At 45.4% G+C, this 14,456-nt stretch overlaps 2 protein-coding genes across 3 annotated transcripts; one reads left to right on the top strand and one right to left on the bottom strand.

Moving 5' to 3' along the window:
* The first annotated feature begins 364 nt into the window (after nt 1–364).
* Nucleotides 365–6,780, top strand: LOC109772826 (putative MO25-like protein At5g47540). 2 transcript variants are annotated; one of them, XM_040387479.2, is made up of 11 exons: nt 365–981; nt 1,723–1,884; nt 2,033–2,151; nt 2,347–2,421; nt 2,667–2,760; nt 3,000–3,059; nt 3,502–3,570; nt 4,087–4,185; nt 6,069–6,113; nt 6,213–6,315; nt 6,390–6,780. In XM_040387479.2, the coding sequence occupies exons 1-11, from the start codon at nt 793–795 to the stop codon at nt 6,479–6,481; spliced, it is 1,107 nt and encodes a 368-aa protein (XP_040243413.1). In that variant the 5' UTR covers nt 365–792; the 3' UTR covers nt 6,482–6,780. The 2 variants fall into 2 exon arrangements, with proteins under 2 accessions (XP_040243413.1, XP_020187117.1); XM_020331528.3 differs by having other exon boundaries at nt 368–981; nt 6,417–6,780.
* A 5,734-nt stretch (nt 6,781–12,514) lies between these two features.
* On the bottom strand, nt 12,515–13,146 carry LOC109772825 (uncharacterized). Its single transcript, XM_020331527.4, has one exon. The coding sequence runs from the start codon at nt 12,912–12,914 to the stop codon at nt 12,666–12,668; it is 249 nt and encodes an 82-aa protein (XP_020187116.1). The 5' UTR covers nt 12,915–13,146; the 3' UTR covers nt 12,515–12,665.
* Nucleotides 13,147–14,456: the final 1,310 nt, after the last annotated feature.

The raw sequence follows: 14,456 nt of genomic DNA, 5'->3' as shown, positions 1-14,456 counted from the left end.
ATGTAAAAAGCCAAAAACACGTGTGGAAAAATAAAAAAATTATTCAGAGCCCACCTTAGAGCACGACACGTGGGCGGCGACGCGCTCTCAGCCCACCCCATATAATCCTTGGGAGGCTGGGAACGACGGTTAGTTGCTCCCTTTTTATTTGTCTCAAAAAAAAGTTGCTCCCTTTTTATGTATATGGAGATCCCGCCGGGCTAGTATAGTACGGGTTGAGAATTCAGGCCCATACCACTCCGTCTGCTGAAACTACGGCGAAGGCCCGTCATCTTCTTGGGCCCATAGCCATACGAAAATAAAAATCGGAGCGACAGCGCATGTGCATGCAGACAAACCCGCAGGCAGCCGCGCGATAAACATCCAGATTTCACGCGATCAGTTGTAAATCTTCCCACAAAATGGATTGAACACAATCCGATCCGATTCCATCCCATCCCATTCCATTCCCGTCTTGATTCACTACCCATCCCATCCAGTCCCTTCGCCCTCCTCCTCCCCGCGCCGCCGCAGGCCGGCCACTACAGATCGCCGCGCCCACTGCCCGCGAGGCGACGAATTACCTGTGGCGCAGTCACACTGTAGAGGAGTGTCTCGCCCGAGCCCTAATTCTCAATCCGATCCCCACGCACTCGCCGGTAGGGGAAACAGCGGCAGCGCCAAGAAAATCACTGGGTGGACACCGCCGAGCTATCGTGGAAAGCGATCGATCTGTGCGACGGCGGGCGGCCAGCCGGCCGGCGTGCAGCCGTGGTGGCTACGTCCATCGGTCGTCCAGGTCAAGATCGATCCATGTCGGGGTGCCTGTGGCCGTGCGTGTCCAGCGCCAATGCCATGACGGCGGGGATGGGCGGGGGGTTGTTCGGGCCCAAGGCCAGGAGCCCGGCGGAGCTGGTGCGACACACGCGCGACATCCTCCGCTTCATCGCCGACCATCCGGAACCCTGCAGCGGCAAACTAGAAGCCAAGCGCGAACAAAAGGTGCTTCGCCTTTGCCTGCTCAATCTATATATGTTCCTCCATTGTTAATTTATTGTTAACAACAGATGCAAAATATGTGGTGTTTATCTATATATATATATGGACCACAGTAGTTCAGTGTTGGCAAAACTTTTAGAAATCAGTCGACTCTGCTCACTCTATGATCAGCATGTAGACATATATCAAAACGCAGAGAAATGGTAGTGCTTATGCTGGTAGCTTGTGTGTGTGTATGTTGGGGGCGGGGTATGGAAGTATAGATGGAGCAAACAGCTGATATTTGTGTTTCAGTGAGGAGTGATTATATAGGAGCAAACAGGGCATCACTAGTATTTGTGTTTCAGTGACAATGCTAAAGTGGAGTAAACTAGGCCAGTGCCTGAAAAGAGGATGGCTGCGTTGAGACATTAGAGGTGGGCATGAAAGCAAGAGGCGGGCTGCGGAGATTCGTGCTCGAGTTCTTTGTCTAGTGAGAATGTTTAGTTTGACTGGTGCACTTTTATGTTTATAATGAGCAGAACTGCAGAAGTAGAATGGTATAAACTAAGTCAATATAGGACAACCTTTTCGTTACATTGATTTATGTGTAATAAGAGGGTCTGTGTTTGATGAAAGTTAAGTTTGAACAGTGCATTTATAGTTATAATTATAAATATCATTTGGTTCTTTCAGTAAGCTTATTCGAAGTTGACACTTTGATACACCTCAAATGATTAAATCTACACTCGACTGAATATGCAGATTGCAGATCTAAGCATAAGTGTCAGGGCAATGAAATCCATTCTCTATGGCGACGGCGACGGCGATCCTGTTGCCGAAGCATGCACGCAATTGACAAGGGAGTTTTTCAAGGACAATACTCTACGTCTAGTAATTGTTTGCGTTCCGCATATGGACCTGGAAGTAAGTTAAAGGACACCTTGTTTTTTTTCCAACCTATAGAAACCTCATTTTTCCAATCAGGAACAACATTGGATCCTATCGTTATTAATATAGATTTGGCTTTTAAACTTCTAACTATTTGTAAATGGAAGTTTGTTTCTTTTCTCAGACTCAAAAGGAAGTAACTCTAGTTTATGCAAATCTGGCAAGACAAAAGGTAGATTCAAGGATCCCTGCCTCTGACTACTTGGAAGTTAACCAAGATCTTTTGGATATATTAATGGCTGGGTCAGTAACCATTCGGCTTCCTTTTTTGCACCTTGATTGTGTGTCAAAAGTTGTTTTCATCTGCTCTTAATTACCAAGTATTGATAATTCATAGAAGTGCTTTACTTTTTCGTCATATTTGTCAGATTCTTACTTGTGATGTTAATTATAATAAGTTTGAACTGAACACATGCTATTTCTTTATCCTTTGCGCAGGTTTAATAACAGGGACATTGCGATACATTATAGTACAATATTGAGGGATTGCGTACGCCACCAAGTGGCTGCACGGTATGGCCATGATTTACATATAATTATCTTACGGAGAAAGGAATCTATCTATACAGTAACTCGTTTTCATGGCCGAACAAAGTTATGTATAATCCAGTCATCTCCATTGATGTCGCTTATTATTTTTGTTACCCAAACATCATGATTTGCTTTGATGATTATTATTACTACTGATTTTGAAAGTTAGTTCATTTCTTTTCTTTTTTGGTTTGTTGTATTAATAAATATTCAATACTATTTTACAGGTATGTATTATATTCTCAGCATATGAAGAAATTCTTTGATTATATCCAGTTTCCTGACTTCAGTCCATCATCAGAAGCCTTCAAGACATTTAAGGTTAGTACGTAAATTTGGAACCTAATCTTTACTATTAGAGGGGATTGTTTTAAAAGACAACCCAAAAAGCAGCCCCTTACTTTCAGTAGATCCTCATTTGAATTGTCTCTTCGCTGAGTCTTCTGAACAATTATAGCATTTGATCCATAGACTTGGATCTGAACAACGAGGCAGCATTCTCAAATCAAGTGTTTGTGTAGTGTTTTTTAAGACAATTGCTCTGATCACACATGTAACAGGAACTTCTGACAAGGCATAAATCATCAGCAGCTGAATTCTTCACCAAGAACTATGATTGGGTAAGGTTTTCCGGTTGATAGATTTTAGACATTTCAGAAAATTAATTCGATAATCATATCCTGTCATAAACTGAAATGATGCTAGTAATCGGACTATTGTTGACAATCTCAACGAACCAACTTATGCATCTTTAATACTTGGTCTAATAATAGTGGGATTGCAATATTTGTGATACGTTTTGTTAGCCTACCATTTATTAGACAAAAACAAAAACTACTAGTGATACGTGGTTTATCATGAGGTTGCACACAAGCGAACTCACACACAAAGATGAACTTTGTTTATAATACAAAAATAGAAGCTCGAATTCATAGGCCAATCTCAAACGTAATTTGTCCTAAATCACCAAGCTTTGATAGGGGACCCAATGATTATTCATAATATGTGAGAATTTCCGTTTGGGAAGCTGCATGTATTCTAATTATACAAATCATATTTCAGTTCTTTTCAGATTTTCACACGAAATTGCTACATTCTTCCAACTATGTCACCAAAAGGCAGTCTATTCAGGTATACTTTTTCCTACAGTTGTGCTTCAGTATCCCCAATTGTTTCTTTTCTACTCCTTCCCAAAATATAAGGCGCATTTGACTTTGCATGGTCTTTGATGCATGACTTTGACCATTAATATATACCGAAATCCATACATTGAACATGTATCAATAGTATCATTGTATTTGTCTCTAAGTGAAATCAGAGTCGGTTGCGAGATCTTATGGGTTTTATCTCTAGCCTATCCCAACTTGTTTGGGACTAAAGGCTTTGTTGTTGTTGTTGTTGTTGTTGTTGTTGTTGTTGTTGTTGTTGTTGTATACAGTAAGTGAAAATCATAGTCAAAGTTGTGCAATGAAGACCAAAAAAGTCAATGCGCGCCTTATATTTTGGGAAGGAGGGGCATTTTGTATCACATTTAATCAACAATAGTTTTGCTTATGCTTATTGACCTTTTAACACCGACAATTTTATTTCTCGCGTCTAAGCAATAATGGTTTTTCTTAAACTTGTATTGCATGGTATTTCTTTCAGCTATTGGGAGATATTCTTTTGGAGAGAACAAATTCATCAGTGATGCTGCGTTACGTCAGCTCAAAGGAAAACCTCATAGTTTTAATGAACCTTTTAAGGGTAAGACACTATTTTATCATTTTGATGCTTGAATAGAAACTCATGCTTATAGCCGCTACAAGTTTCCTTAGGGCATCTCTAACGCCGACTTGCAAATTTTCTCCTGCATCTGTCCATGGACAAGGGGGGCCAGTCCGCCACCACGGATGCGGGAGGCGGCCATCCAATGCTGCCCGCATATATTTCAACTACTATCCGGACTAACCTGACCAAATTCGTGCAAACACGAATGAATTTCATATAAACCAGAAGAGATTCATGCAAACACAGCTGATTTCATATAAACATGATGGAATTTATTACATTTTGGGCATACTTGAACTAAAAGCGGTGCTCGTCCGACTCTGAAGGTATAATACCTAATCTAAATGATCGTCGGCGCCCAATACCCGTGTTCGGCCATGAGCCCTGAGAACTGAAGCTTTGCCTTCTCTAGTTTCACCTCAGCGCTCTTTAGCTCCACCTCCGTAACCTCCGCCTCCGGAGCCCCGGAAGTGAAGCTGCCTGCCTCCACCTCGGCTAATCGGCCAACGATGTTCAGCCCACCAAGCGTGGCTCCAATTGGAGGGTAAGAGTGTGGCCTTCTTGGGACCCGAGCGGTGGTGACCTACCATGCACTACTCTTCCTTGCTACCGGAGGCGCCCGTGGACGTGCCGGCTTCGTGGTCGTGGCGGCGGGGCGCGGCCGGGGCGAAGCCGGCGATGTCCTCCTCGTCGTCGGTCTTACCCCCACACCTTGTCTGCCGCCTCGTCGAGCTCCTTGTAGGTGGCCTCCAGTTCCGCCTGATGCTGGAGGTACCGCCATTGATCGAGGCGGATCTGGCGGGTGGAGCAGTAGGACTCGAGTAGCGCCGCCTGCTCCGCCACATCCGCGTCTGGAGTGATCTGCCTGCCGGCGTTGAGCCGCTCCTCCGCCTGCTGGTGCTCTTGGAGGAGCTGGATGTCGTAGGCCGCGTCGACCTACGCCTTACGCAACTTCTCCTCCCGCTCCTTCATGCACCATGTCTATGTAATGGGCACGGGCCTCGCCGATGATCATGGTGCAATGCACCGCTGAGGGTGGCGATGGTCACAAGGATGGCGTCGTCATGTCCGTAGCCGCATCCTCCATTGGGGCGTCGTCAGTCTCAGGCTGCCTGCCGGCCTGCCAGCCGATAGCAATGGCGGCCATCTCCTTCTGCTCCAGCGACAGTCTGTCCGAGAGAGCTTTGGAGAACGAGGAGGCCATGGGGGGAGTGGTGCAGAAGAGGAGAAAGGGACCGGAGGAGGATGAATGCGTCTATGAATGGGGCTGCAGTTTATATAGCGGGTGAATGGCAATGGTAGGCGGTAGAGGGACGGACGGGTAGCGCCAGAGTAGGTTCTTTGGCAACTGCGTGTCATTTGAACGCAGAGCAGTCACGTGCACAGGGAAGCGCCGCGCGCGGCGCTCTCTCGGTCGGCGCGCCGCTTCAATGTCGGTCAATGAGGTCACGTCCGCTCTCGACGGGCATGAATGTGGCATTGACGCTATGGAACAGCGCTGATCGTTTTAGGTGGGAAGCGCGCCTAGGCGAGTGAGGGGGTTTGGGTGGGACAGGGCGGTCGGACGTGGGCGTGGCGGCGGTCCGGCGTCCGCAAAGGCCCCCCCCCCCCCTACCCCCATGTTTGTCTCTAGTTTGCGGGAGAAAGTGCATTCGGACCGCCCTGCGAACTGATACAGGCCAGCGTTGGATGACACAAGACCGATACAAGCCCACGTTGGATGACACAACATGCCCGGGCAACGCGGTTCGGACGAATGTGGGCGGTTTGAGGGTCAGGGTTGGAGATGCCCTTAGCTAGGCTTTTGAAAAATGAGAAAGTTTATTCAACTTTTAATGTTCAATTGTTCGTATCATTAGGATCCAAGCCAACCTATACAAGTAGAGGCATTTCATATTTTCAAGGTACAATGCCAAGTCCCCATTTTTTTCCACCTGCCCATTTTCTTTAATTTGCATGTATATATAAAACTAAATATGTTCTTTTTTTGGGTTTGCGTCTAGCTGTTCACTGCGAATAAAAATAAGCCTCGTGACATCACCAGCATACTGGTGGCAAACAAGAGCAAAATCATCAGGTTCCTCAACGCCTTCACTCTGGAAAAAGGTAAACAAAAATCTAGGTTTGCAGCTTAATTACTTGCATCTCTCCACGATTAACCGGAGGTGGTTATCCTAAAGGGGTTTCTCTGGCGCTGACCGATGCAGAGGATAGGGTGTTCGAGTCGGACAAGGCCCAAGTACTCGCTGACGTCATGGCCATGAAGTTGTAGAACTGGATGCAGTGTCGACATGCCTTCTTCTTGTTCTTTTGCCTTTGTTAATTATATACTCCATAAAACCGACTGGGAAGTTGGATTAGGATGCCAAGCTGTTTTGGGCAACATGTTGCCCTGTTTCATCCTTGAGCAGAGCAGAAAAGAAGGAATTGCTTTAATTTGATTTGCTGAGTAATTTAAGAGTAGTGCAATAGACTTCTTGCTGCAAATCAGTGAAGCACACGGTCATGTACAAATAGCTCTGACTTTGACTCTGGGAATTAATTTCATTTCAGCATTAGAAGATAGAGTAACAGATAGTTTTTGTTAGCTCTGACTTTGACTCTGGGGATTAATTTCATTTCAGCATTAGTAGAAGATAACAGTTGCTTTTTGTAAGCAAAAGATTGAACTAATTAAGCAGTGAAGAAGCCATGGAAGGTAAAAAAAAATTTAAAAAAAATCGACTCCTAAGTCCCAAGCACTTTAATAACTCATCGGTTCTCTAGCTTTGCCCTCACAGCTTAGTTTGTTGCTATGTGTGCTTTGCTCTGGATTGGGTGCTATATGGTTGGTCTCGATACGTGTTGGTTGCTATGCTTTGCTTGATTTATAATAATGCTAGTTGAAATGAATATAGTGTTTCCATTTCTCTCAATCTGATGGCAAAATGATCCTTGAAATCGAATAGAGTTGAGGGGTCTATCGGGGCATGGCCCAGGTACATTCAGACCTGGTCTTGATATGACTAGGCGGGCCCTGGTGCAAGATAACAAAGCGAGGCCCTTTGATTCAAAACAAACAAGTGCACTGGTCACTTGAAGCAAATTATTCTAACATTTTTTTGATACAAAGTACTCCCTCTGTAAGTAAATATAAGAGCGTTTAGATCAAGTTAATCTAGTCTGATACATCTTTATCAATGCATACTGTAGCTAGAATGTTTCAATCTTTCTTGTGGCGCTAATTTTTTTTTCTCGAATACGCACGAGTGTGCGTATCTTTTTTTTCTTGTGACGCTGATTGTCTTAAATAATGTTTTCATAATTTCAATTTTGGGAAACTGTTTTCAACTGAAACTACAATCATTGGTATAAGTTTAATTCGATAAGCAATGTAGTTGCGTTAAAAAAACTATATTTCTAATAAGGTTATTAAAAAAATATAAATCCAGACATCTAATAGTGCACATTGGCTCCTCTAGTAAGGTTATTTGCAATATTCTTAATTCAGAAAAAAAATCGAAATTGACATTGAATAAACCATTATGAGAATAGGTTTTAGCAAATTTAGTGCATCACTTACATAGCTCAACATCATCCAGTGACATCAAGTTTGTCGATCAACGAATACCACAAATATGCTTTTGAAAATTTTATGTTCCTCAATTTTCTTTAGTGAAGTACTTGTCATTTCCATCATAAAAAACTAAACTTAGAGAATATTCTCCACTGCTAGAATCTTTTCTTTATTATTTGCATCATCATTTTTTCTTCCAAGTAACATATCGCTTTTCCGGAAATGATGATTTCATATTCATAGAATTCATATCATCTACAAGTCCTTTGGCGATAATTGTCAAATAATCAATTGTGCCATCAATTTGTTGCAATGTAGAGTCGATGCACATGTATAGGGATTGTAATTTTTTGCTCATCATATTTTACCGAAAATAAACTGTCATGCCAAATTACAATACTAAAGAAAACTCAAAAGTACACATTGAATCATATAATTTTTTTCCAACTTTCCTTGACTTGGGATCATCAGAGACTTAGAGAATTCAAACAAGGGTTGCCTTAACTTGGGAGTTTGATATATAACTAGTAAGATGCTTGTGCATTACACGGAACATCAAGATTGGGGGTGGACGGCGACCGCAAGGGCAATGGGTACCCATTACCCGCGTACCCTGCGGGTAAAAACCCTATTAGGGCAAGGGTATGGGTCAAAAAAATACCCATGGATACATAAATAGGAAAAATGCATACCCATCGGGTATAGTGGGTATGGGTATGGTTTAGTATAACCCATACCCATGTACCCATGTACCGGCATATACTCTGAGAAATAGGCCTTATATATTATTTATCCACATATTAAACATGTTATATGTACATAAATCCCATAGCCCTAAAAGGACTTCATCATGCATTCATGCTAGGCCGCCGCACCACAATAGCTAGCCCACGAACGAGTATGTGTTGCTGTCATGATGTGTTGTTGTTTGTAAATTATTATTATAAGTTGTTGTTTATGACTATGTAATGCTCAAATTGATGTGTTGCAAATCTGGGTAATTTTATCCGCGGGTACCCATTTATCCTGATGGGTGACGGGTATGGGAAAAAATTGTACCCGTCAACGGGTATGGGTACGGGTGATGGGTAAGGTTTGGGATGACGGGTAAGGGTATGGGGTGGCTCCACCCGTACCCAAACCCTGCGGGTGCCATCCCTGGCCCATCACACCAGATTGTTCCATGGCCTTCTGGATGTGGTGGGGAGAAGATAAGGCTGATTGTGAGAGACAAGGAGTTGTTTGTAAATATGGAAACACGTGCGAGCATCTTTTTGCAAAATTGTAGCAGTTTGCTTTGTATGCGTCAGATCTAGATGTGATGACTATTAGTGAAAGATGGCAGGCACACCATCATAACCAACTCAGGTTTTTATAGGAGTAGAGATAACCTTGATGCATTTAATTATATATCCCAACGAGTACACCTAGTATAAGAAATTTTGAATATGGCAAGGTAAACTTCCATCTTTTGGTTGAACTAGAAAATAATACCTATGTCCATTGCGCAATTCCAGAAGATGGAATAACTTTACCACAAGAATTCATATCGAGGTTCATACTGTGAAACATACATACCGTAAAATCACACTATTTTCTTAGAGCATCCTATGATCGTCCCAACATAAGGTTTTCCTTTTTCTCGACCGTGGCTAGAGTTATTTACCCAAAACCACCACACTTGAGGCTAGTGTAATAGCTTGGTACCAGATTTGAGCCAGGTCAGAAAGAATCACCGAAACTGCGCCTAATGCGTAACGCGGAGCACTGATGCTGAAATTTGATCGCGGAAATAGCAAAACCGACAAGTGGGTCCCATCTGGCGAGCTGACGTGGCAAAGGCCAAGCACAAAAAAAACTTTGACCAGTTAAGGTGGCAGATGAGATACGGGCCCCGCCTGTCATTGACTACATGGTCATCTTCATCCTATCTCTATTTCTATGAAGCATTGCGTCCAGCAGCTTGTGAGTGGTCGAGCCCATGCGAACTGGGAGGTTCATGGCCATGGCAGCCAAGCCCTTGCTCGTAGCCTAGCTCGACGTCCAGATCCTCCTCTCCCTTTCCCTTCGTGTGGAGCTCGCTCCCATCCTCCAGCCCCCTTCCCGCTGTCATCCGAGAGCTGGCCGTCGACGCCTCTCCGCACTAGCGTGGCCACCACCATAGTTTCGCGAGACACGGTGTCCTAGAGCTTTGCCTCCTCACTCTGGTCATCCTTGACGACAAATACGAACGAAGAAGCCGCAGAACGACCGAATCGATCGTGTCTTCAACCTCGGAGCCGCCAGCCGTCGCCGTCGAATTCAACATCTTCAGAGCATCCCTGACCTCGCCGGCCTGCTCATCTGAATCGCCATGAGCTCCTCTCCTTTTACCCCTTTCTCCCGTTTTCGAATTCGTTCTGTAACTAATTCCTCCGCCATGCCGGAGAGCTCTGGCCGTCGCGCCTCTCCGCCGTCGTTGTTTGAGCATGAATTGATTGTGCCTGAGTACTGTACTGAGACCATGGAGCTCCAGCGATGCCATCTAGCTGCTTAGCTCGCTCGCTTGCAAGCTGTAACTCAGCGCTCATGCAAGTCCGAGCTTCGCCACCGCGCAGCTCGCCGCCATCAACGCTACTGGACACCCTAGCATCTTACTGCCGGCGCGGCCGCCGCCGGCGGGCCCTTCCGCGCCTCCTCCCTTTCCTCTCGAAGGCCATCTCCCGCCAACACGGCCGCATGCTTGCCTCTGCTCCGAATCAGCCGCCGCATGGCAGAGTAACAGAGGAGGAAGAAGAAGATAAAAGGAGTATAAGAGGATGAGCGGCTGACTGATGGGTCCCCGTCCACCTTAGCGGGTCAAACATTTACTTGGATTAGTCTTTGCCACGTCAGCCCGACAGGCGGGGCCCACCTGTCGTTTTTGCTGTTTTCGCGACCAAATTCTAGCATAAGTGCTCCGCGCTACGCACTAGGCTCAGAACTGGCGGTTCTTTGTGACCTGGCTTAAATCTGGTATCAAGCTGTTACCCTAGCCCAAGTGTGATGGTTTTCGGTAAATAACTCTCGTGGCTACCTCCACTTCTTCTCTTCCCCAAATGATTCCCTTCGGCTTCGGCTTGGACGGATCATGGGATGCTCTCCCTTTTTCCTTTTTTATGTGCATAGCACAAGGGTTATCTATAAAGCGAGACGAAAGCTTATGCCAAGAGAATTGAAAAGAGAGCGATCTCCCTTAAAATCCACGATTGAGAAGCTCAAATCTGATTGCTTGCAATGGAGCTGGCCTGCATGCTATCTACCTTTAGGCAGGGTTGTCCTTTGTCAGTTTGGGTTGGATATGGCCTTGGTTTTGGTCGCCGTTTAGCTTCCGGTTCCTTCTCTTTCAGTTTGCAGTTGTTTCGGCCGGCCTTAGATCCAGGGGCGAATCTACGTACAAGGTTTTGGGGGCGAATGCCCCCACTCGATTTTTTTGCCCACGTATACCAGGCCGAGGGTAATATCGTTGCCCCCGCTCAGCCCATGCTATTTGCCCCCACTCCTTAATTTTTTTGTCATATAAAGCCCATCTACTCATGTGTGAGTTGCAGCCCATGTAGAGATTATACGAGCAGGCAGATGCATACGGGCAGTTGCTTGCCAAATCGCTGGAAACCTATGCGCTGCCGCCTGGCTCCTGACTGACTAATCTGCTGCTCATGCGACCGCCGTGACGAGCCGAAGCTGTCAAGGCCTGCAACTCTAAGCTACGTACAGGCCTCCCCTCCGACAATCAGCCTTGATCTGCACCATGCACCCCGGCTGGCCGGCCGGGTTGCCGTCCCAAGGAGAAAAAATACGTGCGCTACTCATCAATCTTTCAATCAAGGTAAGCCCTAGGTTCAGTTCTCATTTTTAGCTTCTAATTTTCATATTTTCAGTCTATTCTGATTCCGTGGTAATTAGGTTGATTTAATCTTGCTTATGTAATAATTTCATATGAATAAGTTTGAGCACATGGGAGTAGAATAAATCTCTGGACTATAGTAATATTCTGCCTTCATGTACTTCAATTTATTTAGAAAGCTAATGGACAATTTCTTTTACAAAATCCGCAACTGGTAGTATGCTTGAAATAGTCGATCTATCTGAACAAGCTTACTCGGGATCCACCTAAAAGGAGGATACTTACATATTTTAATATCAATCATCTAAATGGAAGGGGTAATGTGCTCAAGCTTATATTTTTAGCAGTCAACGTTTACATTCTCTCTTTACATTTAAACACTTTTCTTTTTCCTACAGCTTGAAGGCTAGAATTCACGGACGTACCAACAAAAAGGAACGACATATTCATATTCCTCAACTTATTGTGCCTAAAGTGGTTAGTTTACTTTTATTTTGGCAATGATTTTCTTTTTTCATATTTACGTGTGTGCTCATACGATTTTTTGCTTTTCTATCACATATGTATGCTTTGTGTGGTTAGTTTCTTAAAGGATCTAGCCATTAGTTTGTATACACATTTCTCAAGAAAAAGAAATTTTGTACCTCATTGCCCCCTCTCGTGTTTCATCCTGGCTCCGCCCCTGCTTAGATCGGCCTGTTACCCTGTACCATATGACTTGTTGCGTTCTCTTCTCTAATGAAGTAGAGTACATACAGCTCACTTGCTCGTTTGATAACAAATATCAGCTGCTGAGCAATCGCGGTGTCGACCGTCTTGTTGCTTGTTTATTCGGACTAAATTTCGAAGGTAAATTGAACAGTAAAAGTGCCCCAATTCAGAAATAAGTGCAGTACAAATATTTGCGAATCAGTAAACTCCATCATGGTTATGTACAAGTGACAAGTCAATACTGAAATTGACTCAGGGGAGGAGTGGAGATGCAGGTAAACCTCCTCCAAATTAACTCCATTTCAGAAAGAAAAAGATGGCTAATTAAGCAGAGAAGAAGCCGTCGAAGGCTGCCATGGCGACCGGGGTCTTGGGCTCGGCCACCAGGTCGGCCTTGACGAGCAGCGCGACGCGCACCTTGGCCCCCGACGCCCAGGAGCCCCACACCTTGGTCACGGCCCCGAAGTTCTCCCGTCCTTTGGACGCCTCCTCGCCGGCGCCGGCGAAGGGCGCCCCTCGCTGCAGCCTCTTCTCGAACGCCTCGTCGGCCACCAGCATCGCTATGTCCGCCATCGGCAACCGATCGAAAAACCACTCGAATCAGATGGAAACTGAAACTGAACCTGCTGTTGCTCTGGAATGGATGCCGTGAAGTGTGGCTGGATGGATCGATCTTTGGCCGTGGGGTGCATATTTTATAGCAACAGGATGGCTCTCGCTGCGCGTTTCATTGCTTTGCTTGTTCGGATAAGCCTCTCCGTTGTGGGTGATCGGTCGCCGGTTTTGTATATTACTGGGTGCCGTTTGCTTGTTTTGTTTGACGACTCCGGGCGCCGCTGCAGCTGTTTCGGTGGTGATGAGTCCCCTTTTTCAAATCCCGTTGGCCGGTGCCGGCTGGTGGATGCTTTGCAGCAACTTGAGAACCTTTTTCTTTAGCAAAGCTGAGTCAGCTTATCAGTTATCACGTCTGCCATGTGGTAGCAACTTGAGAACCTGACGTGGCAACAAGGGATAATCACAGAGAAACGTTGCTGTCTCTTCTACCTTGACGATAAGCCATACGGAGTATCTGTAATTACAGGCTACTTTTAATCTGTAGAAGCACCTACTTTTATGTAGAAATTGAGAAAAGTAAGTTCCAGGTGTAAAAATTCTCTCAGATGAAAATCTAGAAACGTGTGCCAACACAAACTGTGTCGATCAAAACCATAAAAAGAGGCTCTTGAATTTTAACCCAAAAAAGACTTTCACCCGGCTTTATATATGAAGCAACACGGCCGAACCGATATAAGGTGAGAAGTCCTCTTACAAAGCAGATTAAAGATAAACAAGATTACAAGAGTCAATGGCGGAGACAGGGACTAAGAGGGCCCTAGCCCCCTAACATCATGGATTTGCTGCATAATTGCTAACGAATAGAGCAAAATTAGTGATGACTTGCTGGTAAAAATCATTGTTTTTAGTGGTTTGACCCTCCCCATTTAGTTTTAAGAGCATTGTCTTTGGTAGAATTTTTCTGGCTCCGCCATTGACAAGAGTGGCCACACCCTATCAAGAAGCACCTGATAGTACTAACTGGAAGAAAGACCGCACCTCCAAGAGAAACCACCAGACATCAATGTACCACGCACACCAAGTTGTCGCCGAAGAAAACCCCCTGCCCTCTCTCTTCGGCAGAGTGCCGATCTTGCTTACAGACAACGAGGACCGAGAGTGATGTCAACAACGTCGCGTGCAAAGGATAGGAAGCCGTCAAGACTACCCCAAACCAGAGGTAAAGTAGCCCCGAGATAGGATCCAATCTCGCCAGCCGATGCCAAAGGGACGTGACCGAAGGGTAAATGAGTTCCATGCCATCGCTGCCGCGACTGAAGGACGGTCAAGGGTTTTCACCCAAAGCTGTGACACGGAGAGGCGGGGCACAACAAAGCCCCCAAGAGGGACACGACACACACATGCATCATCGCCGTCGGCGCTGAACCACAGAGCTTTCGCCTGGAGTCTCACGCGGGCCACCCGGGATACCATGGTCCCGGGTCCACCGCCACCAAAACAAGCCTCCACCCCATGATATGGGAGATGTCATTGCCGACGCACCGCCACCGCCAGGATCCG

This window comes from Aegilops tauschii, chromosome 4, assembly GCF_002575655.3.
Source record: "Aegilops tauschii subsp. strangulata cultivar AL8/78 chromosome 4, Aet v6.0, whole genome shotgun sequence".
Lineage (NCBI taxonomy): Eukaryota > Viridiplantae > Streptophyta > Magnoliopsida > Poales > Poaceae > Aegilops > Aegilops tauschii.
Note: the sequence above shows the minus strand (reverse complement) of the source record. Positions and strands in the feature narration are given on the sequence as shown.

Excerpts from the sequence above, each read along its gene's own strand:
- LOC109772826 (XM_040387479.2), top strand. The coding sequence starts at position 793 with ATGTCGGGGTGCCTGTGGCCGTGCGTGTCCAGCGCCAATGCCATGACG. Across the intron at positions 1,885-2,032 it reads TTCCGCATATGGACCTGGAA|ACTCAAAAGGAAGTAACTCT; the intron begins GTAAGTTAAAGG and ends TTCTTTTCTCAG. Across the intron at positions 2,152-2,346 it reads TTGGATATATTAATGGCTGG|GTTTAATAACAGGGACATTG; the intron begins GTCAGTAACCAT and ends TCCTTTGCGCAG.
- LOC109772825 (XM_020331527.4), bottom strand. The coding sequence starts at position 12,914 with ATGGCGGACATAGCGATGCTGGTGGCCGACGAGGCGTTCGAGAAGAGG.